This window comes from Leuresthes tenuis, unplaced genomic scaffold (genome assembly GCF_036924035.1).
Source record: "Leuresthes tenuis unplaced genomic scaffold, fLeuTen1.0.hap1 SCAF_12, whole genome shotgun sequence".
Taxonomy (NCBI): Eukaryota; Metazoa; Chordata; class Actinopteri; order Atheriniformes; family Atherinopsidae; genus Leuresthes; species Leuresthes tenuis.
In genome coordinates this window covers 15,408,293-15,432,535 of record NW_027325366.1, presented here as the reverse complement: position 1 = coordinate 15,432,535, position 24,243 = coordinate 15,408,293, and the positions used below count along the sequence as shown (strand labels likewise).

General features: G+C 39.5%; 2 protein-coding genes across 5 annotated transcripts in view; one reads left to right on the top strand and one right to left on the bottom strand.

The window, feature by feature from the left end:
* The window catches only part of nalcn (sodium leak channel, non-selective), a 75,082-nt gene extending 54,768 nt beyond the window's left edge, over positions 1–20,314 (bottom strand). For 2 of the 4 annotated variants that reach the window (XR_011917939.1, XM_072396601.1), the window contains exons 1-11: positions 20,220–20,314; positions 16,053–16,167; positions 15,788–15,849; positions 14,952–15,092; positions 14,685–14,867; positions 8,137–8,220; positions 7,905–8,044; positions 7,677–7,805; positions 6,653–6,804; positions 5,180–5,322; positions 4,836–4,940 (exon numbers count right to left, since the gene is read on the bottom strand). Coding sequence is in view for 3 of the 4 variants with exons in the window: in XM_072396601.1 (XP_072252702.1) it covers positions 4,836–4,940; positions 5,180–5,322; positions 6,653–6,804; positions 7,677–7,805; positions 7,905–8,044; positions 8,137–8,220; positions 14,685–14,867; positions 14,952–15,092; positions 15,788–15,829 (1,119 nt within the window). In the remaining variant the exon portion in view is untranslated. Of the gene's footprint in view, positions 1–4,835; positions 4,941–5,179; positions 5,323–6,652; positions 6,805–7,676; positions 7,806–7,904; positions 8,045–8,136; positions 8,221–14,684; positions 14,868–14,951; positions 15,093–15,787; positions 16,025–16,052; positions 16,168–20,219 lie in introns of those variants that run through there. The other 2 variants (XM_072396603.1, XM_072396602.1) reach the window with 2 other exon arrangements.
* A 1,231-nt stretch (positions 20,315–21,545) lies between these two features.
* The window catches only part of itgbl1 (integrin, beta-like 1), a 55,932-nt gene continuing 53,234 nt past the window's right edge, over positions 21,546–24,243 (top strand). The window contains exons 1-2 of the mRNA XM_072396597.1: positions 21,546–21,808; positions 23,566–23,768. Coding sequence (XP_072252698.1) covers positions 21,717–21,808; positions 23,566–23,768 — 295 coding nt within the window. The 5' untranslated portion in view covers positions 21,546–21,716. The remainder of the gene's footprint in view (positions 21,809–23,565; positions 23,769–24,243) is intronic.

Below are 24,243 nucleotides of genomic sequence, written 5' to 3'. Positions count from 1 at the left end.
TTCATCTACTCACCGAGAACAGTTTGGTGAAAGTCGGCGTCCTTCGGAAGATATTTAGATTATTCGAGATCCGCGTATATCCATATGTTTATGTTTATGTTTATGTATTTAGCAGATGCTTTTATCCATATAATGGGAAAGAACGGGAGCATTAATAATACAGCCTCTAAATAAGGCATGTTCTGTCTTTATTTCACCAATACTTTAAGACGAATGAATGAATGAATGAATGAATGAATGAATGAATGAATGAATGAATACGTACTATTGCTCTGTTAGCTTATAGCTGCTGTGTTGTTGTTATTGGCGGCTATCAGGGGGCTTATAGAGGGCTTTCTAGACACTCATCTACTGGGATGAGGTCATCGACGCGCACTGCTGCAGCGCAGCTTATTTACTTTGTGCTCTGTGACAGTCGATAAACTTCACACGTAGTTTGCTACTAATAGTTTTGTGCAACATGGCAGGATATTTATCAGATTTTGAAGACGTGGACAACAACTTTGAGTACGATGGACGTCCTTACAGGAGTAAATAAGCTGTGCTGCAGCGGCGGGCGTCGATGACGTCATCCCAGTAGACGAGTGTGTAGAAAGCCCTCTATAAGCCGATAGCCGCCAATAACAACAACATTGCAGCTATGAACTAACAGTGGATTAGTACGTGTTCATTCATTCATTCGTCTTAAAGTATTGGTGAAATAAAGACAGATAATGCCTTATTTAGAGGCTGCATCGTCTATGCCCCCGTTCACTCCATTATATGAATCTCGAGGAATCTAAATATCTTCCAAAGGACACCGACTTTCACCAAACTGTTCTCGGTGAGTAGATAAACGTATTTCATGCCAGAAATAAGGTCTAGGTTTAAAAATACCGGAGTTCCCCTTTAAGTAGCTGCGATGTGCCAATATCATATCTACAGCCTACGACAGGCATGCTAGTTGTCATATCTGTTAGTTTTGTTATGTTTTAAATTCCTGTTTAGTCTTTAGTTTGGACATGTTTTACCTCAGTCACTCTTGCCCTGGTCATCAGCTTCATTCATGTCACCTGTGTTTGACCCCTCAGCTTCACTCCATCACCAATCATCCTCCTCATTATTTAGTCTCCATTATTTAGTCACTTTTTATCGTTTTTTGTTTGATAAATTTTTGTTGTTTGGTTTTCCGACTCAGCCGTGTTTTTTTGTTGCAGTTTTTTGGAATAAATCCAGTTTTACTTTTAGTCTGCATTTTGGGTCCTCATTCTCCACACCACAACCACCGTTTTGACATTAGCAGCTTTGTGGAGGATGTTTACCAAATCTATAAGCTAAATCTTCACCATTTCATCAAAGCAAAAGGGATACACCCAAATCAATGCAGGTCATTCACAGTAGTTAAAACTTTTCACTCAAAATAACACATCAACCTCTTTGTGGTGCAGAGGACTCTTTGTGGTGCATTCTCACTTTATTGGGAGAACCCTTGTGAAAAACGTACCTGCATAGTTAGGCTTTACAGACTAATCTCTATAAAAAGCCTTGATATTCAGCAGAGAATATGACAAAGTCAAGGAATGGGAAGTGTGGCATGGGTTGTGTCTCCCAGGGCCACCCTTTACACCAGCCTTCCTCTCTCGGGAAGATGAAGAAAAGATTATATTGTTTCAGCCTCTGTGATTGACAGTTAAGTGTTACATTATAACTAATTACTTTCCCCCCCATCCAAGATAAATACTGGGGCATGACGATATGATTACTATTTATTTTAATAAAGGCAAAAAAAGGTTTATTGTTCTCAAGGTCTTTGGCATTATACCACTTGCAAAAGCCTGTTTACATCAAGACTGAAGCAGCAGAGGTCTTAGTTTCACAACTTTGCAGGCTGTATCATTTCATGGCAACATTAAAAACCGTTTACTGCTTCACACACTAATTGCATCATAAGCGTTTAAAGGAAAATTAAGATTCTTGACAAATCCTGTTTAAACAGAGGTCGACAATAGGTTTTTGACTTATAGAAGCTGTTTAATGTAAGGAAGAGGTAAACAAATGCCATGAAAAGAAAAAATAATTAAAACACATTTTGACAAGAGTAACAATTAACATTTGCTACCTTGACTGAATAACTGTCACAAATCTTTTTTTTTTTTTTAAAGGGGAACTCTGGTATTTTTAAACCTAGGCCTTATTTCAAACATGAAATATGTTTATCTACTCACCGAGAACAGTTTGGCGAAAGTCGGCATCCTTCAGAAGCTATTTAGATAAGTCGCGATCCATATAATGGAGTGAACAGGACAAAGATGCAGCCTCTAAATAAGGCATTATTTGTCTTTATTTCACCAATACTTTAAGACGAATGAGTGAATGAACGTGTACTATGGCTCTGTTAGCTCATAGGTGCTGTTATGTGGCTACTTGCGGCTAGTAGATAAATGTATTTCATGCCAGAAATAAGGTCTAGGTTTAAAAATACCGGAGTTCTCCTTTAATTAATCTTATAAAACAATCAAAATGATTGTTAAATTTGTTAAATCAGACAAAAAGCTTTTTAAGGAACTTGAAAAATGTCTTTTTAAGGAACTTTTTAAGGAGCTTTTTAAGGAATTTGAAAAATGTAGGTGACAGTTCAGAAGAACTTTGAGGACAAAGATGTAAACTCAAACTCAAGCCATGTAAATGCATTAAGGATTTTTTTAATTGCAGAAAGTTCAAAATGTTAAATTTTGAGAAACATGAATGACTTTGTAGGGAATTCAAAACTGCTGGAGTTGGACTTTAAACATTTGGGTTGACTTACTGGTTCAAGTTGATTTATTGGAATCCTACCTTCTGCAAACTTGAATCAAATCATTCCTGAAGGGATTTTATGCATTTATTAGAGAGCAACAGTAGAGAATTCAAGATGAGAGAAACATGGTAGAAAAATCCAACAAGATGTTGTGGTTTATCATCAGCATCTCTTATCCAGAATACGGACTCCCGAGCTTCCAGACTATAGTGCAAGCAAACTTAAGTGTTCATTACATTCATATCTAACTGAATCACTAATAGAAACCAAGGTGAATAATATATGCCAATGTAAGGCTAAGCAAATTAAAGCTGAGCCCATTAAGCCTGATGAGTCTGTTCCAAGCGATATTGTCCACCTCCTCATGGTGGATCCCAAAGTAATAACTCCTCAGTGTGTTCTGGCATGCTGATCAGATGCCAAACTACACTTTCCTTTTACTGCCAAAGAGAACCAATTTAATTCCAAGCTCTTTCCACAGGCAAAACCTACTTACCTTCTCCCTATGAGTGACCTCAGACTTGATATAAATTTCAGCCATTTATATCATTGGACGTTTGATTTGTTGGAGCTATAACAACACTCAGACCAATCACATTTGTACCTCCTTTTACATCACTAAACAGTCTTTGGCAAAGTACAGACTTTGGCTTCTAAAGAACACACAAACCTGCCAACAAACACACATATTTATATACATATTGAGTCACTCTAAGTCAAACATTAGAAAGAGCTGATATGATTTTGCATCAGCAGCATTTGTCATTTAAAACTGTGACTGCAAATAAATAAATGCCAGCCTTCTTTTTTTTTTTGGTATTCTCACTTTTACCATCAAGAGACCAGATTTGCCTTTTCCCTTTGCTGCCTTTGGCTACTTTCTCTGGTAAAACACCAACAGAGCTTTTTAATATGCATTATCATAGAAGAGCTCAACGCTAACAAGTAAAACTTGCCTGACCTAAAGGCTCTAACCACTAATACCCCAAATAACTCAGCAAAGGCCCAGGGAAAGTATCACTTCTAATCTGAATCTTGTTCTAGAGTCTCTAAGCCCAAAAAGTAATGCTTTCCCAGTGAAAGGCTCTTGCTTCCCCAACTATTTAGGCTTGTGTGCTAAAATTTAAATTTCCCAAGAAGGTAGGGAAAATATCTTTAAAATTCTATAAAACAAGAGTGTTTGTCCTCTGTCTGAGAGTACTGACATTTCAACACAACCAGCAGCCTCCATTGCAACATATGACAATGCAAGGCTCAACAAAGTTTTGCCTGCTGCTATCATGTAAATTGGCTATTGTATTCTGCTTATCTATTTATCTAAGAACAATTTTTATCCAGCTTATTTTTTAATGAGCAAATTGTCTCATATTTATTCTGCTGCCTAATTCATCCAAGAAAGAGATGTGTAATTGTATATGAGTCTTCAGACAGCCATTTTAACCAGAAGTCCTTAGTGAGCGTTCGCTCTTGAGAAAGCCATTCCTGGTGAAATGTACTTGTCATTAACTTTTCCAATTTTCAGAATTGAAATGGAACTTTGATGAGCTCAGCTTTGAAGAACACAATTTAAATAATTGAGCAGATATTTTGCTCTCAATAACCAAGATCAAGGGCTGTGAAGTTGATGTTTATGTTTATCTACAAATTTTTATCTCCAGCTATATCTTAGATTGATGTCTTAGGTATAGAGACAGTCAATAAAAGTCTGAGGGGTGTGTGTGTGTGTGTGAGGGGGGGCTGTGCGGGCTTTGTGTCCGGTGTGGTTGTCAGTGTAATGTTGCATGTGAAAAAGAGAGTATGATCAGATGTGTGTTCTTAAACTTAAATGAGTTTGTGAGTTGATGTATGTAATGATTTTGTTATGTAAAGCACTTTGCGTTGCTTTCGTATAAAAAGTGCTATATAAATAAAGTTGGAATTGATTTGTTTTGAGGAAGTTTTTGTGTTTAAAATCTGGTCAGATTTAGCTGCCGCTTGAAAGTCAAGATATCCAGGTTGTCAACGTAGCATTTTGCGACACAGCTTTGTCAGTTAGTGTGTGTGAGCGTGACAGTTATACCTGTGTTGTAGCAGTAGAGGTGGTGCTGCTCCTTGACCCCCACATCTGCTGAAACTGGACCCTGATCTCAGCAAATGTCTCAATGATGACAGCAATGAACACATTCTGTAGAAGAAAGTGAGTGTTGTGACGAGTAAAAGGAAAGTCAATCAGCAAGTGCACGTCCATTGCTCAACTTCTTTCTCCCCATCTGGGATGACAGTCTTTCACTCATTAGCCAGAGAATGTTCTCCTAACAAGGTCAAATCATCATGTCTGCAGTTGAAATATTAACTTATGTAATTATGTTCAACAACCTACAAAAATGATCATGAAAAGAACTGTAGAGAGACAGAGGCTCTAACCTTGACAAGCCACGCCAAGAAGAAAATCAGAGTTATAAAGTAAAAGTAGGAGCGCCAGCGAGGGAAACTGTCAATGGCTCTGTACATGAGGAACACCCAACCCTCTTGTGATGCAGCCTCGTACACCGTAAAGATACTTGTTCCTAAACAAAAACACATATGAGACAATAAGATATCAGGACCCAATCTGAAATCCAGTTTAGCCATAACCCCTCTGTTTTGCAGAGGTAGAGTGCCTATTTTCTTTTAGGAATCTGGGAGTACGGGCCTTCGAGCCCTTCAGATAGAGTGCTGCAGGCCATTTGAATGTCTGCAAACAGTTGGTGGGCATTTGGATGAATATTACTCACTGATCTCCAAAAGAAAAAGAGTATCTGACCACTGCAAAATGGAGATGTAGGGACAAGTAGAAGAAGAGTAATTGGGGGTTTGGCCAAAGTCAAATGAAAAACAGAGATTGGTATTAAAATCAAGGTGATAAATCAGTCTTGACAACACAATATCTATCACACTTATTATCAAGGCTAAGTCTCTTGGGAAGATAATACTTCAGATTCCAATTTAGCATATTATGGATATACAGTATATTCTCACATCCTGAAAAACAAATACAGAACTTGGTTATGCCCAAAGTTTCCTTTGTTATTATAATAAGATCCATAATTCATCTTTTGGAAGACTCGTTAACTTTATGAACTGATCTTTGGTACATGATTTTTATCACTAGCAAATTTCATCTTATGGACTTAATAAATATGTAGACGGAGATAGACAGAGATTATACAGGCTGTTAAAGGCTAAAAACTGGTGCCCTCTGCTTTGGACTGTATTTATAACACTAAGCAAAAGGTGATTTAATCTAGAAACAGTTTGTCAAAATATTTGACAAACAGTGTTTCTTCAGTCAGGCTTCTTGGTTAACCTGCAATGCAGCCTCAGTTAGAAAGCAACATAAATAGTTCTGGAGTGTGCTGCTATACCAGTCAGGCCATTCATTTGGTCTGTACATCACACATAATCATATTATCATCATTTCTGTTCACTGTGAAGTACTTATCCTCCATCACAGTGATGCAAAGATTAGGGCCATCGCACGGGCTGCCAATACTGGATTTGAGTCACCGTTCAGCTGATAACACGGCAAGCTACAGCATGGCATAGTTTCATCCGAAAACTGGTTTACAGAGCACTTTAGGTACACTTTCTCACATAGGGTCATGTTTCCAGATGCCTGTACAGAATATAGAGTAGATCAACGCAAAAATTTGCGGTTTATTTATCCAGCACTAGGGATATGATTTAATAGCAACGGCAACCGAATTTTAGTGTGCCTGCTTTCTTGCCTTTGTACGAAAAAAAAAAAACTATTACAATATGAACATATACAGTGTATAAAAACGTGTTCACAATGGATGCTTGTAAATCTCTATTTTCATAGCATTGAGAATGTAATTGAAAATCAATAAGTTATACCTAGTTCGTTAAAACCACTATAGCCGAGCTCCTGTCGGCTAAGTCCCAGCTCTTCTAGATCCATGCATTTGAAGCCATGAGGACACTGGTAGCCCTCTCCGTCAGGGGAGCAATGTGTGTCAGGGATAGCCAAGCTGTTCCATGTCACTTTGCTGATAAAAAAGAAGAATGGAAGAATGTTATGATTAATGTTATGATTTAAGGCATCATGTCTGAACAGAGTTAGTTGAGAGAACTAATTCTTAAAAAGAAAAGCATCAACAGGATTATGAGACTAGTGTCCTCTTTATCCGTATCCTTATCTTCCAGCCACAGGTGTTACCAGCAGCTGCTTGATTTCACTAATGAAAACTAATACCTTCAAATTGCCTGCCCAGACACTCATCCAAATTGTTTATTAAGGGTTACAGGATCAGAAGGGATAATTTATTGCTCTATCACAAAGGGCAATCAGAGGCATAGTAGTGAATCCTGATAAAGCTAATTATACTAGGATGAATAATATCAGCATGTCTTATGAAAGGAAATCACTCTGCTTGATGTCAAAGGAGGGATAAAGTAAGCCTAGGATTAGACATAAGTATCCACTTATGAAAAAATATTCATGATTTGTGAGTCAAATGAAAAACAAAATTAATTGGTGACAAGATCTTTTTGCGATCAATTTTGCACGATTTGCATAGTTGAAACTTTAAGGTCCCGTTAACGTCCTCTGCAAACAACCTGCTGTTGACACTCAAACAACAGAAACTGGGATTACAACGCACAATTTTTTAAAAGCATGCTTACAGCCTTTAAACGTTACAATCACTTCAATTGGTTAAAACTCCCCACTTTATTTGGAAACAATCGATTTGAAAAGATGCAAAGGTGCGCTTGTCTTTTGTCAGAAAATAAGAATGCAATTCATTTTCAGGCTGCTGATCTAACGCAATCTGCACATTCATTCCTATTTAGTTATTATTAAAACGAGAACTACCTTTAGCCTCTTGATAATGAGGTTAATTGCTCAGTTTATTCATACCCTTTTTCTGTATCGTTGGTAACACAGTGATGGTTGAATGTTCCAAACATTTGAACACCAAGAATTCCATAGAGCAGAAGAAAAAACAGCAGAAAGATCGTGACACTCCAGATCTGTTCTCCTGATCGCCTAAAAAGCACGATAAAGAGTTATACTTCGTACATATACATATATACATATATAGAAGTGAGATCCTATTAAATACTAATAATAATGAAGGCATTGTACTTAAGAATGTTGGTGATGCGAGAGCGGGGAAGCTCAAAGCGGAAGTAGATTCTGAAGGCTCGGATCATTATTAGTGCTCGGGGGATTCTCAACATTCCCCATGGAGACATCTGATCCACAAGCTTAGCTATCTCAAACACCTAAAACAAAGAGAAACTGATTATCAATGAGTCAATCAGCCATTAGTAAATGCACAAATTATATCCACATGATAGGGAATGGTCAAGTTCACCTGCAGCACCAAGGAGACCCAGATGAAAAACACCATAAATCCATCAAACACACACCAGCGATCTTTTACATAAGAGTTGTCCCCCTAAGAAATAAGACAGTGAAAAAAGTCACACATTAACATTCAAGTGACCCTAAAACAGAAGCATATATAACACTGAAACAAATCAAATGTATTCTAAGAGTAACTAAACATTGTGTGTTGCAATGTGTTATGCTTATTCTAGACAAGCTTTCTGAAAAAAACTGTCACAGAAAGTCTTAAAAGACATAGAAAACCTTTGTGTGACTTCAGCAGTGGTGCAGTAATAGTCCAAGAAAAGAAACAGAATGTGAAATTACAGTGCCAATGTTGACAGACTGACCACAATGTTCAAGAAGCCTGTTTTCAACATAAGACAAAATTATTAAGCCTCTGAAGTGCGAACAAACTGAAATCTCAAGGGAACAGCTGAAATGGGCGTCCTTAATTACCACTTACAGACAGAGAGGGGGACTGCGTAAGAAGCTCTTAAGGGGTCAATCTTCCACAGGAAGAAAGGATGCAAATGAGAGGGTGTGTTCTGAAGCGTGCCACAGATAAGGACCATGTTTGATTACACACACTGACAAGGACAAAAGCATGCAATTAGAATCCTACACTGAATGGATAATTTGTTTTGGGCAAGTACATTTGACAACTAGCTACAAAATACAAGTTCTGTTAACTACAACATTCGATATGTTAAATATATCCGGTCTTGTGCACTTGGAAAATAGAAGTCCCTTGGAATTTCTTGAAATATCTGTGTGATATCTCGAAGATCGTATTAATGACAAGCAAAGTCATGAGAATCTGAGAGAATATCCTTCTTTACAGGAAAGGGTGGGACTTCAACAAAGAACTAAAAGTAACATTTGAAGATCGAAGCAGAAATGCTTTTTTCCTTTTTTCCCTACAGTGATAATTCTAATTGTGTGTCCTTCACTGCCTCTCTGTTAGCTATCCCTGATTTGCCAATTAAGTTGTCCACACTTTTTATGGCAGTAATTACGGGCCTTTCATCTGCCAGCTGTCTGCTCTTGGATGCCTGTATTCAACATTAATAGTCTACCTAGAATTTAAATTTTATTGATTCATCTGAATCCAGAAGAGAACAAATTCAGTAAGACTCCTTATTTCACAAGGCAAAATGCCAAGAGGAAAAAAATAACTTGTAATTTGAAAAGAAATATCGCTCTTTTTGCGCTCTCTGTGGAATAGGATGCCACAGTGACATTCTCCATTAGTTGTAGACAACCACTTTAAGACATTGTGAATTTTTTCATTTAGTCGTCATGTTGGGTTTTTGAAGGCAGAGATGATGTGCAAGGGATGGACTTGACTGAGTCTGTTGGATGACCTGTTAATTCTTACTTCAAAGCCTTAGAATAAATGAAATAGGCAAGTCATTTAAAAATCTGTCCCGATACAGTTGTACAGGGATTAAGTAAAGAAAACTTAAGTGACCACCCAAGGAACAGCAGTTTTAGGAACTTTGTTTTTGAAATTGCTTTTGCCCTGTTGCAACTTAACTCTCTTAACTCTTTTCCTCGTTGATATGAGGTTAACCAATTAACCAATTAAGTTGTGAGGACAATTAAAGCAGGGACATGATACTAGAAGAGTTTGTCAGGATGACTAAGGATGGTGCAAAAGGGGGGGTTGTTTCCTTTTCAATTATGTGTTACATGCAGTGAGACTTTAATACTATTGTCTGTTTTGTTTTTGTGTTGATGCACATTCATGAAATAAAATATGAGGAGCTCTTTTTTAATCAGTTTACTTTTAAATTACTTTTAAGCCTTGTTATCGATTGCTGTTACTTAATTATTTGATTTAATTAGCTAACAAAAAAAATTAATTAGTTTTCCAATTGCAGCTTCATGCTAGTACTATGCTAGGGTGTCAATAGACCTAATCATATAAATGTTCAGTGCCTTTTTTTTTCTGTTGCTTTTTATTGCTGTAAAAAGCAGCAAAATTGTTAGATGGTCTACATCAGGGTGCTGCATTGGGCTTGTTTCAAAATTCAGCAGGATCAGGTGGGAGCAAAAAATAAAAGAACACGGTTGTGCATGGCCCTGATTCCTCACACCAACACAAGTCTTTAGAAATACAGTATGATGGCATTCCTCCGATATTTCTAATAAACAAAAATGTCCAAATGTAAAGTCTAAAGTATCATCTCATTTTGCAGCTAAAACACTTCAGGTAAAATTTGTTATGTTTATGTTTGTTTATGTATTTGGCAGACGCTTTTATCCTAAGCGACTTACAAATGAGTATATGACATAAAAGCTAACAAGCTGTACAGTAAGCTGACATAGAAGGAAAACCACTAGTCAGGCTCTGTTAGAGGTGACAGGGTTGACAGTGTAGAAATAGAGTGCAGGCATAAAGGGGAGTACAGAAAGAGAAAGCGCAGCAGGGTGGGTAGGGAAGTACAGGGTAAGGGTTAGGGTAGGAACGACCATCGTGGAACGACACATTAAAAGAGTCTGGATTTTCTTGAGCGTGGTGTACGCACTGCTAGACGATAATCCTTTGACAACCTAAGTGACCGAGTCGTGACCTTAGCCTTTGCAAGAGAATCCAAGTAGATGGCAGTCGTTCTATTAAGCACTTTGTAGGCTAACATCAGTGACTTGAATTTGATGCAGGCAGCTAAGGGTAGCCAGTGAAGCTCAACAACCAGAGGGGTAACGTGTGCTCTTTTAGGCTGATTGAAGACCAGGCGCACTGCTGCGTTATGGACCATTTGCAGAGGTTTCGCAGCACAGTCTGGGAGACCAGTTAGGAGGGCATTGCAGTAGTCAAGAAGGGAGATGACCATAGACTGGACCAGGAGGTGGGTGGCGCGTTGGTTAGGTATGGCCTGATCTTTCTTATGTTTAGCAATGCGAAGCGGCACGATCATACGACAACATGATCTTTAAATGTCAGTTGGACATCAATCATGACACCCAAGTTTCTAGCTACCTTTGACTATGCAAGAGAGATGCTGTGGTGTATGGTTGGTTTGGCTGGAAAGACAAGCAGTTCAGTTTTAGAGAGGTTTAGTTGGAGGTGATGGCTTTCATCCATGTCGATATGTCAGAGAAACATTCTGAGATTCGTGCTGAGACCATGTGGTCGTCAGGTGGGAAAGACAGATAGAGCTGAGTATTGTCAGCATAACAGTGGTAGGTGAAGCCATGTGATTGGATGATCTGGCCCAGTTAGGTCGTGTATATGGCCAAGAGAAGAGGTCCCAATACTGAACCCTGGGGGACCACTGTGGTGAGGTGGTGCACTGCAGAAGTGTGACCAAGCCAGGATACTTTGAATGATCGTCCAGTGAGGTATGATTCAAACCAGGAGTGTGCTCTCCCTGTGATGCCCATGCTGGAGAGTATGGACAAAAGGATACCGTGGTTGACTGTGTCAACTACAGCCGATAAGACAAGCAGGATAAGTAATGAGGACTTAGTTGTCGCTCTGGCTTCTTTTAAGGATTCTGTCACAGCCAACAGAACCGTATCCGTGGAATGGCCAATTTTAAACCCAGATTGGTTTGGGTCAAGAAGGGTGTTTTGTGAGAGACATTCTATGACCTGCTTAAAGGAAAGTCAGCGTCCAGAAGCTATTTAGATAACTCGCGATCAGCGTATATCACCAATTCACCAATATTCACCAATACTTTAAGACGAATGAATGAACGACCGTGCACCATAGCTCTGTTAGCTCATAGGTGCTGTTATGTGGCTACTATAGGAGAGCTAACGGAGGGATTTCTACACAGGCACTCTACTGGAACGACTTCTAGAGTTTTGAAGGTGGAAAATAGTTTCTGGGTGTCACAGTAGTACTGTCAATATTGTCAATGTAGAAAGCCTTTTTTGCATCAGTGACACTAGCTGAGAATGACAGTAGTGCCTGGAATTTTGTTAAATCTGCAGAATCTTTTGATTTGTACTATTTCCTTTCTGCAGCTCTGAGGTTGGTGCGCAGCGATCGGAGGGTATCATTAAGCCAAGGATGGGACTGAGAGGATCGAGTGGGTTTGGTGGATAGAGGACACAGACTATCCAGACAAGAGCTCAGTGTAGAGCAACCGTGGCCTCATTAACCTCAAGGGAGGAGAATGTGTTGGAGGTCGGAAGAGCAGGGGCAAAAAAGGGAGGAGAAGTGGGAGGACGACAGGTTGCGGAGGTTGCGACGGAAGGAAACCATAGGGGTGGAGGTAGTGGGTCTTCCTGGGAGACTCTCTCTGAAGTGAAATTAATTGTGGTCAGAAAAGTACAGAGGTGTGGCACAGAGGGCCTCTGTGGCACAGTTTCTTGTGAAAATGAGATCTAGCTCTTTGCCAGCTTTGTGAGTCGGAGGACTGCAGACCAGTTGTAGCTCAAATGAGTGCATTAATGTCAGAAAATCTGAAGTGTTAGGACTATTATGGGACAGTCATGCTCAGGGATGGAAGAGAGCAAGGTGTCTAGTTAATTTAGAAAGTAATCGAGTTGTCCTGGTGGGCGATATACGAGAACCATGAAGATTTTGACTGGTGCAGTTACCAAGATTACAATAGTATTCAAAGGTGTTGTATTTAGCTATGGGTAGCAGTTGGTTGTATTTCCATTTGTTGGAAATTAGCAAAGCCATTCCACCACCTCGCCCAGATGTTCAAGAGCTGTGGGAGAATGCGTGGTTGGTTGAAAGTACAGCCGGGGTAGCATTGTGTTTGGGCTTTATCCAGGTCTCAGTGAGAGCCAGGATATCAAGTGACAGGTGGTTGGAATAAGCAGAAATTAAGTCTGCTTTGTTTACTGACGATTGGCAATTCCACAACCCCACAGAAAAGAAAGTGTCACGGAGTGAAGTGTCTTAGAGAGCGGAGGTTAATAGGGATGCAGTGCTGTTTGGTTGTGTGAAATCTTCTACACGAGCCGGAGAAAACAGGAATGGGATTGAGGCACATCTTAAAACAGGTGGTGAGCCTGGCTCAACACGTATATGGCAAGAGGGACAGGTTTGCCTTATTCAGTGGCTTTGGTCGGTGAACACGCGCAGGTAGACATGGAAGTCTTTACCCGAGAATGTCGTAACCCCTTATTTTATGCTGCCCTCACAATTAGACATGGTAGTTCACATGAATTGCACTTGGCTGAGACTGCCCACCGAGAGTTAACCAAGAAGTGGTTTCAGAGAGAGGCGTGACAGGACATTCACAGCCCCTGATTACTCCGATTGATTTCCGATGGCCCAGCAACCGAGGCTACTAGACAACAGGTTTTACCCATGGATGGGTTTCAGTCACTTGCTCAAAAGCAGATATTGAATTAGCAAAGAAGCTTAGAAAAACTTAAACTAGAAGACACACAAAGCTCTTTCCGTGCAGTTCCATTTGTATGACTGCATATAAAATTGATCATTTTACAGTATAAACCTTAAGGCATTCTAGCCGTAATTTAGTCTCTTTTTCAGCTGATGACTGATTGGTCACCCTTTTATCTACCTGGTACTGGTGTTTACATGTTTTGCAATTTCCAGAAAAGGGAACATTTCCTCCATGAACTGCTAAAGCTGTGAGGTCTTAAGTAAGCTCTAACTGGTGCTCTCTGAGTTTCTTTGGAATATTAGCGCAATAGAGAGAAGGGCTCTATCTAATTTTCTCATAGGAAGTGAGATGAATCATCTCTCTGCCACATAACATTTTCAGAAAGTTTCAGAAAAAAAAGCAATTATTATTACAATTTTCATCCATCCATCCATTTTCTATACCTGCTTACTCCAACATGCAAACTCCACACAAAAAGGCTTTGCTCTTGTGTATGCAAAACGAGAGCGGTGTCTGCATTATTGGCACAAAGTTGAACTAATTTAGGATCCATGCTGGACTCCGCCTGGTATCACCGATCCTGTTTCCTGCTCATGAACAGGATCTCGTGGTGTTGTCAGAGAGAACAGGGTGTCTGATTTGAGAACCTCAGGGTTGCATCCCTACTTTTTGCAAATTATGTAGTTCTGTTGGCTTTTTCAAGCCATGACATCCAGTGTGCACTGAAACAGTTCGCAGGGTGGAAAGCAGTCTGGACGAGAGTCAGCCTGTTTAAAGCTGCGGACATGGTTGTCAACTGCAACAAGGTGGAGTGCTCCCTCTGGGTTGGGGATGGGTCTTTGCCTCAAGCAGAGGAGTTTGTGTCTAAGGATTACTAAATTTTATTATCCGATTTACAAGTTCAACTGACGGCTTTAAAACAATTTATAAAATGTGTCCTGGAAATGTTTAAAAATATTTGCATTGTTATTCTTGATATTCTTACTTGCTGAATGTGTGTGGTCAAAAACTTCATAGAGAATCTGGTATAAAACAATTTTTTAACATAACATTCTTTGTTCTTGGCTTATTCATCACCATGGAACGCTGGCAAGTAATTTGTACTAAATTATAATATTGATAATACAAATAATAACAATAATAATCAGCAGATTGTGTTTTTATGCCTCCTGTAACTTTTCTGTCAAAATATTAACAGTCCTTCAGTTGCTACCTTGATGATTCCTCTTATGTGCATCTTGGCGATCATCTCGGCGGTGTACAGGAACATGAGCAGCGTGTCCAGCGTAAATGTCACATACTGCAGTGGAGGGTAATGCTCAAAGGTCTTTGGGGTGTTCATACACACAGAGATCACACTGATGATGGCACAGGCTCGAAGCAAGGAATGGACCCACTGCAGGAAGAGGACAATGTTTTAAAATTCTATTACAGTAATATAGTAATAAGTTAAATAGCATACATATATGAGAACACTTACTGGTTTGTTGATCCAGAAGATGTCAGCACTGTCTGCAAGGGTCTCATCTGGCCCAAAGTCGGTCATTGGCTGGGCCTCGACCCGTGAGCTCTGTTTCCTCTTCAGCATGCTGGGGCTTGCTGTGCTATACAGAGAATGGATCTAACAAAGGGAGGGAGACGAACCACACAGTGACCAAAGCTAAATGAGGAACAGGTGAGCACTCTGGCTGCATCCAAGTAGGGGCAGTGGTAGTACAACTTTTCAAACTCATGTGGGCTATAATTTGGAATAAAGGATTTAATGTATACTTAATGAGGCTCAGCCATGAGGCACTTGTTTTGCCAAACTTGGCAACATTAACATAAAATGATGGTGTAAAAAATTTTATCGGCCTTAAACAACATATAAATGTTATGCAGTGCAAGCTGTATTTCAATAATAGCTGCATGTGAAATTGAGTTTAATCAAGCTGTGGTGTCTATTCCAAACTACCCTGACTTGAATTGCCAGAGCAGAGATGTATACTTTAAAAGTGAATGTGGTGCACTGTTGAATGGCCACCGTGGTACACAACGCAGCACACATGGAACACAGAACAAGTGTTTTCATACTGGAACTGTTCCAGTAACTTACCAGTTCAAAAGATCATATGAGATCTTCATCATATTGAACACCAAGGCGCCAGTAGAATTTGATGCGCAGTGCGAGGAGGTGTGACTTGGTGTTACCCGTGTTTATCAAAATCTGTATGTATGTATGTTTGTGTGTATGCAGAAAAAGAAAACTGTACAGGCCGTTTCAACATAAGAACACAAGAAGAAATGACACTCTGAATGGAGACAAAGCGCACATACCAAAGGGAAAAGTAAAGCTGAAATTGCTCCAGCACTGCACATAACATGCGATCAGGCATACCCTGTAAATAACACACAACAGTTAGTCAACATCATGGCTTATATGGTGTACAGTACACTACCCACATCTACAGTACGCTCATATAGACAGGAATGCCCACCACGTCTGACATCAAGGCATATATGCGACACACTCTGTGAGTGAGTGAGTGACTGAGGTGTTGTGGAGGAAGAGGATGGGGTGGAAGATGACCAGCAGACTCACTGTGAGGCTCCTCATTGGTGCGTTCATCCCAAGGTCACAAACGGGTGGAGAGACCAACCAGTCAGAGAGAGACGTAAGATGCGAAAAGGAGAATGTCCAAGAAGGCTTGGAGGTCCTGCAGCAACATTCAGTGAATGGTAGCAGTTACAACAACAGTAAAGAGGGGTGAGAAAAGATTGGGTGTAGCGACAACACACATGCATTCAGTCAATTTTAGTCACCAAACTGACAAAGATTTGCTCTTTTTCCATTAACAAGGTGCAGAGAGAAGCTGATTTTAAATGTTTTCTTTCATTTGTGCAAATCATTGCATTTTAAAAAAAATAATTTTTGATGCCACCACAATACAAAAAAGGTGCAGAGAGTAAATTTGATTGAATTTTTGTCCTTGTGACTCCATGGATAAAGTATTTTGATGGTATTCATCACTTATTTAGGAAGTATTTTCTATCAAATGCACATCTCTATGAAATCTGTCGTGAGCATTTCAGATGGGGGCCAATTAAGAGGTGGGATGGTGTTCCAGAAACGACAAATCACCAGTCAGAGGAGTTTTTCTTTTTTCAGAAGTTTTGACAAGGAAAACTTGACAAGTTCTCCAATCAAAAACAAACAAAAAGGTAATTTGTTCATACCTTTAATTTCAGGGGCGTCCACTAAATCTGACTTGTCAGTGTTTCCATATCAAAGCAGACTTCACAGTGAACATTCTTAACGGAGGGGAGGGGGGGACCATTACAAGTATCCCATGGTTAAAAGTTAGCTAATATGTCAGAGACTCAGGAGAACTTAAATTGACTCTTGTTAATAAATTTACCTAAAAGGAAATCCTCATGTCTATCGACAAAGACAGTATAAAAAGTTATTAAGTAAGCCCATTAAAGTATTTTTCTATTCTATTCTAGTCTATAAGCCACTTTCTCATCAAGGGTAAAAGACCAAGCAGGGGATGGTAAATAGTAGGGGTGTGACGAGATCTCGTGCCACGAGATCTCGCGAGATTAAACTTGACGACATTTCTCGTTGCGTTAAAAATCTGTCTTGCGAGATTTGTGAGCTATGCAAACTTCTATTTGTGACCTGTGGGGGCAGTAATGCGCCTTTGCTACTTCTAGCCTGCCAGAACCTAAAGAAGGGGAAGGAAAAGGAGAAGAGGAGGAGCAGGAGGGGAAGCATCTAGCAGTCACAGTACGAACACAGGAAAATACCGGTATTACCATTAAAGATGCCCCCGCCACTTTCAAATCATTTGTTTGGCAGCATTTTGGGTACCCGGCGGAAATGATAAATGGCAGTAGAGTGACAGATAAGACACGGACAATATGCAAGCATTCTATGAAAATAATGCCGTACACCACAGGAATTTAGTTTCAATTTGTGGAAGAAGAAGTTCATTAAAAGCTCATGCTTACATCATGCATGTAAAGAGTTATAATAAAACATTTCAAAATGCATGTGCAACTCGGTTAAATAAAAGTCTGTTTGTCTAGTCATATATTTTGTCATGGTAGTTTTCTTAAAATCTTGTCTCGTCTCGTTCTTGTGAACCCAATACCGTGAGCTGAGTGTATTGTCACACCCCCAGTAAATAGCATAACTCGCAGCAGTCCATATGTACAACTTATTTCTACATTTTTCCTGTTTGAAGTCTGTTTCATCACATGTCCCCTTGAACGGATGGAAAGATCAGAGAAAGCAAATGAGAAAAATGTGTTTCTTTTAATATGGGGTGACGGGAAACTTTGTCCTGAGACATCTACATATTTTCTTTATTTTCTTTGGAACAGGACATTGCGACTGAAAGGATCATCTGAGTGAGAACTGCAGAAATGATGCAGTACGACTGAAGACTTGACAAGGCTCAAACCATGAACTGGATATGAAAATGTTTACTACAGCAATAAATAAAGTGAGGAGCGGGATAAAAAAAAAAAAAAGCTCTAATCTTGGAAAATCTAATTCTTGCACCAAAACACAAACTTAGGATGGGAAAGCAGACTCAAGAATACAATTGTATCACCCTTGTTTCCTTTTATGTTCTTACCACGAAAAAGAAACTGTCCATCCTGTAAACCCCATGTACTTAGAAGCAATTTTCCAGTGTAATTGCTACACTTAACATATGCAGATGGAGACGTGAAGAAGAGTGAAAACAAAATTGCAGGGTGTAAGTGCTATTATGTGGGAGTATAGGTGGCAAAGACTGCAATTACTTTCCCATTTGGAAAAAGGACATCTTCCTCACGCAGAATGATGTGATCTCTGGGCAGAATAATTGTAACTGTATCTGAGTATTTGAACTTTTAAAGTTTTTTTCTTGAGTGCATGGTGGCAGTATCATTTCAGTTGGGAACGCGGCACGGCGGGCAGCGCATTTCTGAAGTTCTTTCGCCTTTTACCATAACCTGCACGGAATGGGATGAAGCGTTTCGTAAACTGTTCCTAAACTGTTTTTGAAATGTTCAGGATAGTTTTGAAGCAAACTCATACTGCATTTAAAAAGGTGGTGACCACAGTACCATCACTGTCTTGTTTTCAATAGTTGGATCGATTAATATTACTGATAAAAAATGGTTCAATCGATTATGTACACACACTACCACTTGTTGTGACAATTGCAAAGAGTTATTACCCAACTTCAGCAGGTTCTGTATCAGTTTTACTTTACAGCACACTAGCATCACTCTCTTTGACCTTATTTCTTGTGGCAGGCCTCTTCGGCTCTAACAAACCCTGTATCGAACCTGCCAGTCACCAAACAGCAGATTCGAGATTTAGTGTTTCTTTAGGGGATAAATATACTTGACACTTGATAGATATACTTGCTTTATCCTTCAGTAAGCTGTGAAGGACAGGAGCCTGTTTCCAGCATACATATTGAGGCAGCAACGTTGCATCCCTGTCAAAAAATGGTCATGGTAAGACAGCGAAAGTTGCAATCTTAGGCAAACATGCAAACGGTGACATTTACAAGTACAAAAAGAGCTCATCATAATCATTTAAATTTTTATTCCTTTCACAGCATATGAAGTTGTGGTCATATATTTAGGCCTTTGGCCTATATATTTCAAAACGCACCTTCCATGATAACTTTAGGGGATCCCTGTTGAATGAGAGTGAACTTTGTCTGCCTTTTGGTGTCGAGTAAGTTCTGAGATCATTTCAAATAGAGTTGCTAAAGTTTATAAGAGTTAGTGGTAATGTTGAAGTTGTCAACCATGGAAGCAAAACAAAAGAGCTAAGCCAGACCGATGCTCTGCAGAGTGGCACTGCAGAAAAAAACTTATGTTCAACATTATTTAGATCAGCTCTGAAATTAAACAAAGAAGAGACTTTTTTTTTAAATCTCACATTAATGCTGATAAAAGTCAACTGTCATCTTACACTACACATTTCATTAACTGCAAGATAAGGATTTAAAAAAAAATCTACATATTTGTCAGAGCCACCTCACATTCCCCTTGATTATCAGAGGAAAAGAGAAACAAAGAAAACACAAAATGATGTCCCGATTGAAAACAGAATTGCACAAATTGATAGTGATACCTCCAAAATGTTCATATCGATTCTGGGAAGTTTGGCAACAACAACACCTAGATTATATAAGGCGTTTGAAGGTTTTATTTGCTTGACTCACTGTGCCCTAGGGGGCTTATGTGGGCAGCAGGGAATTCCTAAAAATAATTTGGCCAAATTGTTCCTTTTCAACACACTGGGCTGCTTCTGCTGCATACAAACGATAACACATCGTGTAATATGGCTGTCAAGCACTTGAAGTGTAGCCTAACCCTTTTCAAATTGAAAAGCTGAATGAATGACATCGACACAGCCAAGGTTACTATGGAAACGATTAGGAACAAAGCTGTTGTATGGACAAAAACTAGCTAAATACATTACGTACTGAGAAGTATGGGGACACGAAGATCTTAAATAAAGATGCTATGATATGTGGCAACCTGGGCACGTGGCAGTGCAGTATATACACGACATTATTTCATCAAGGCCTACTCGCGAGGATGAGATATCCTCCACTTCCTGGAGAGCCAACAAGCTAGCGCGCGCCAGTACCAAGCGTCAGCCGCATCATAAAAGCTAAAACAGCTGGATGCTCACTCACGTTCACGACGAGTCTGGTAGCGGTTTAAGAAAACATTCTGAATCACTTACTAGAAGAGGATTTCCCTTATCTGCCGTGTCTCGCCCTGTCCATGACATCAGCTGTTTTCTGGATGTGCTGGATATAGATCGTGTGGGAGAGTGCGGGAGCGCGCAGGATGCAATCACATCAAGGCGACCAGTGCGTGCTGCGGTGGCGAGCGGGCGTTACCATGGTAACAGCTTAAACTCAAGCTGCTCATCCAGGTCTCCAACATCCATTTATTGGCCTACATCGATGACCAGACACATTTAGGTAAACGAAATCTGTCATTATAACTTCCATTTTATGAAATAAAGTGAATAATCTGTTAATGCTTGCTGTGTTTTGATTTATCCTTACGTTTTCCAACAGGTAAATTCAGATCAGTGTGACTCTCCTGGATGATCGAAGCCTGCTGTGTGGAGTTGATATATACACCTGATATATACACAGTTGTTTGAAAATGTAGGCCTATGTAACATCCTAACTATTAACCTAATTTTATGAAGAATTACTCAGTCTCCAGGAGAATATTATTCTGTGACCAGTACCTACTGTCAAACACACACACTGAATATATGAGGAGTTCTACAAAGTTTAGATAATGTGGGAATAAATAAGAAATATCACACAGGGACAGAACTGTGCGGAAAAAAAATTATAATGAGAAACAGTTAAAGCATTTGATTCACCCTTTGCAAATAAAACAGCTGCTAAATAATGATAATTATGGTGGTAGAGTTTGCAATACAGGAATCATCAAACAATCCTGATATACAATCTAGTTACTAATGTTAAAGCATTATCTTGTAGTCTTTGTTCAACATGAACAAATTATTATTTGTTCATACTAATCAAATAATGTGATCATTCCTCAAACCTATTTGTATAACTTAAATAAACTTTCATGTGAATGTGAATCATTAACACTGTCAAATTCTTATAACACAGAGTAACAGACATTCTGTGTTATTGTCATGTATATATTTTTTTTACTTGTCATAGCAGGAGTGTTTTGTTGTCTTCACAACACCGGGGCTCTAATCCCAATGCATCTGAATGAGATTTAATTATTCTTCATCTCTTGTTTGACACTTTTCCCCAAAAGAGATGTGGGGATTGATTTAGGATCTCTTTTTAAAAGAAAAGCTAGACACAAACCTGCTGCATCGCAGAGGTCATCCAGAAAAGCAAGGTGGAAAAAAAATGTAACAAAAATTTGGAAAACAGTCTGCTTTTAATTACACGTCAAACTGGTGACTTAACTTTTCATTTTGGCAGGTTTCCCCACTTCAGCTCCTGCCCAGGACTGTGTCTGAGAGTCCAGACTAATCAAAGGCACTTGTATGCTGAGAGCTGTGGAACTCTGAAGGGATTGAGCCAGTTCGGGCCAGCCTGCTGCACTTTCTCTCCTTCTCTCTTTTCTTTTCCCTCTCACACTCCCTTCCTGCCCTGACTGTTTAAGGAGCAAAAGATTGGGAAATTCCTTCAAGCTACTTTACTTCAGGTTTCTGTTGGATTTAAACATGCACTCTGAAGTTTTGGCGCAGTCCATATTTGTGCCGTTGTCTCTGATCCTGCTCTCTGCCGTTGATGACTCTTTGTTAGAGCCAGTGAGGTGAGTTTCTGCAAGATTTACATTTTTTCTTGTTTATTTTGGGGTAAGCTGGAGACCAAGAAGTGAGAGGGAGGTGCAAAGTTTTGCTGACAGACATACTTTGGAGAGTACAATGCAGTGCATTTTAGGAGAGACTCCAGTGTAGACAGTTCACACTTCTAGTTTCCTGTGCAGATTCTTTATGCTAATTCCTTTGCCAGATGTTTGATATTACCTCACAAGTCATATGGTAAAAGTGCCATATTCCTTCTAAAAAGGTATCATTGTATATGGTTTTAAAATGATTTGCTACCTTTCTTTTTGTAGGAATGGTATTCTTTTAGATCGCACAAACATTATTGACAAGCCACCCAGTTAGCTCAGTTGGCCATGAATGACAACCAGTCTTTCTGGATCTGAGCCCCAAACTGTGTTTCCTTCTGCAATGGTATGATGGTTCAGGATTGCTGAGCTGCTAAACTACTGAGGCCACTCAGTATTGAGTTCACATGTTCTCCCTTTGCCAGGGTGAAATAAACATTAGGTTATTTCTTATGAAAACATACTTATCCAATTGTACATGTGAGGCAATGGTGACATGTTCACAGTGTACCCCAAATTTTGCTCACTAGCAGCTGAAATAGGCTCCAGCCTCCTACCACCCAGAACATTATAAAGCAAGTGTAAAAAATAGATTATTGACAAGTAATCTCTTTCTGACATGCATTTGTAAGATACACATTAGTTCAACTTGCATAACAGGATTGCTTGTTTCCCAGTCATTTGATTCATTGTGTAAAATAGCTATTTAGACTACATTCATATTGCCACCAAAGATATCAGATTGATTTATGATGCAATAATGGAAATTAGTTGCCTTGTAATGCCTGAAGCGAAAAGATAACATTCCAAAAAGTACCACAGTGTAAGAATTCCTGATCCATGTCCATAAAATGCAATTTTTATAACTGTTTTCATTAATGTTGAATCACATGTAAATAATAATAAGTTTGAATGTTTAAACTCTGAATGAGGAGTTTATATCCAAAAATGTAAGTCGTCCCCCTACTTGATGCTTAACCATGTTGCATCACCATGTTAGCCAAAAAGGACAAACTACACACACTCACCATCATTTGCCCCAGCAATTTGGAGGTTTAAGGTGAGGTAGAAGGTTGCAGTTTATTCCACTAAACATCACTCCATCCTACACACTGGACCTTTATCTAAAGCCCCAGAGCTAAAATCCATGGAAATATATCAAGTTGCTAATGTCAGTTTAGAAAGAAGGAAACAATGCTCACGTACACAGAGGGAATATGGGGAACCTTGAGGTGGAAAGATCCCAGCCATCACCATTGCTGTGTCTGAATGACTGGGGATATCCCACAGATCAAACTAGACTAGCATAAATAAAACAGATGTAAGGAGAAGGAGATAAACCTTGACCAAAACAGGACTGTGCTGATCTGAATAGTTTAAGGTCATGCAAGGAAATGCAAGGTGTTTGCTTTTTGTCAATATAAACCCACACAGACTGATCATGTTCTGAAGAGTTACATTCTTGATACTATTCTTTAAACAAGATCTTTTTCTAAAATATTGTACTTTCAAATTAAAGAGGAGGAAAGGGATGTTTGCAATGTTTCCACACATCTATGTTGAAGTGACTTTACTCAGATGCAGATGTTGTTTCTACGTAGGAGGCAGTGCACTCAACCTTTGAACTGTGGAGATTCCAAAGCAGCAGAACAGCTGACCTTTTATTATCTTTTCAGCCAGGTGGGTCGTGTGTGCAAGCTGTCCACAGAGTCGTCCCTGCGCCGCTGCCGGACACCTGATGGCAAGATATGCAGTGGTAGGGGCAAATGTGACTGCGGCATCTGCATCTGTGAGGCCACAGAGCCGGGGAAGTTCTTTGGTCCCCACTGCGAGTGCCATGACTGGGTCTGTGCAACATATAATGGGCAAATTTGCAATGGTGCGTACATTGATCTGTTTTTTTAAAACCAAGCACATACATATGTTTTGGTGAACAGCAAATTACCTAAGATGCTTTATTTTTGTTGCTTCTTCTCTTTTTAATACTGTGTCACAACAGTTTTGGTTTCATATGATGTTACACACATGCACACGGTTCCACATATGTTACCACTTGGCTGTGGTTTTTAGAGATAGGTCAGTAAGTGATGCAGCAGATCTGTTCACTGCTGGCTTACATCAGAGCAGTTTTGCAAATTGACTCTCCCGCTGATGTTTAGCATCTGTCTTAGCCAGGTGCAGGAAGAATGGAAACCCTTTTCATGTCATTCAAAAGTTTGCCCTCTGTGGGCAGAAGCATCCCTGTTTTTCAGACTTTGAGTGCTTTTAGAGTGTTTTTTTGTTCCACCTGTATTTCTTCCTTTCCTGTAGAGTCAGAGGGACACTGTATTGTGTTTTTGACAGCCTACATAGTA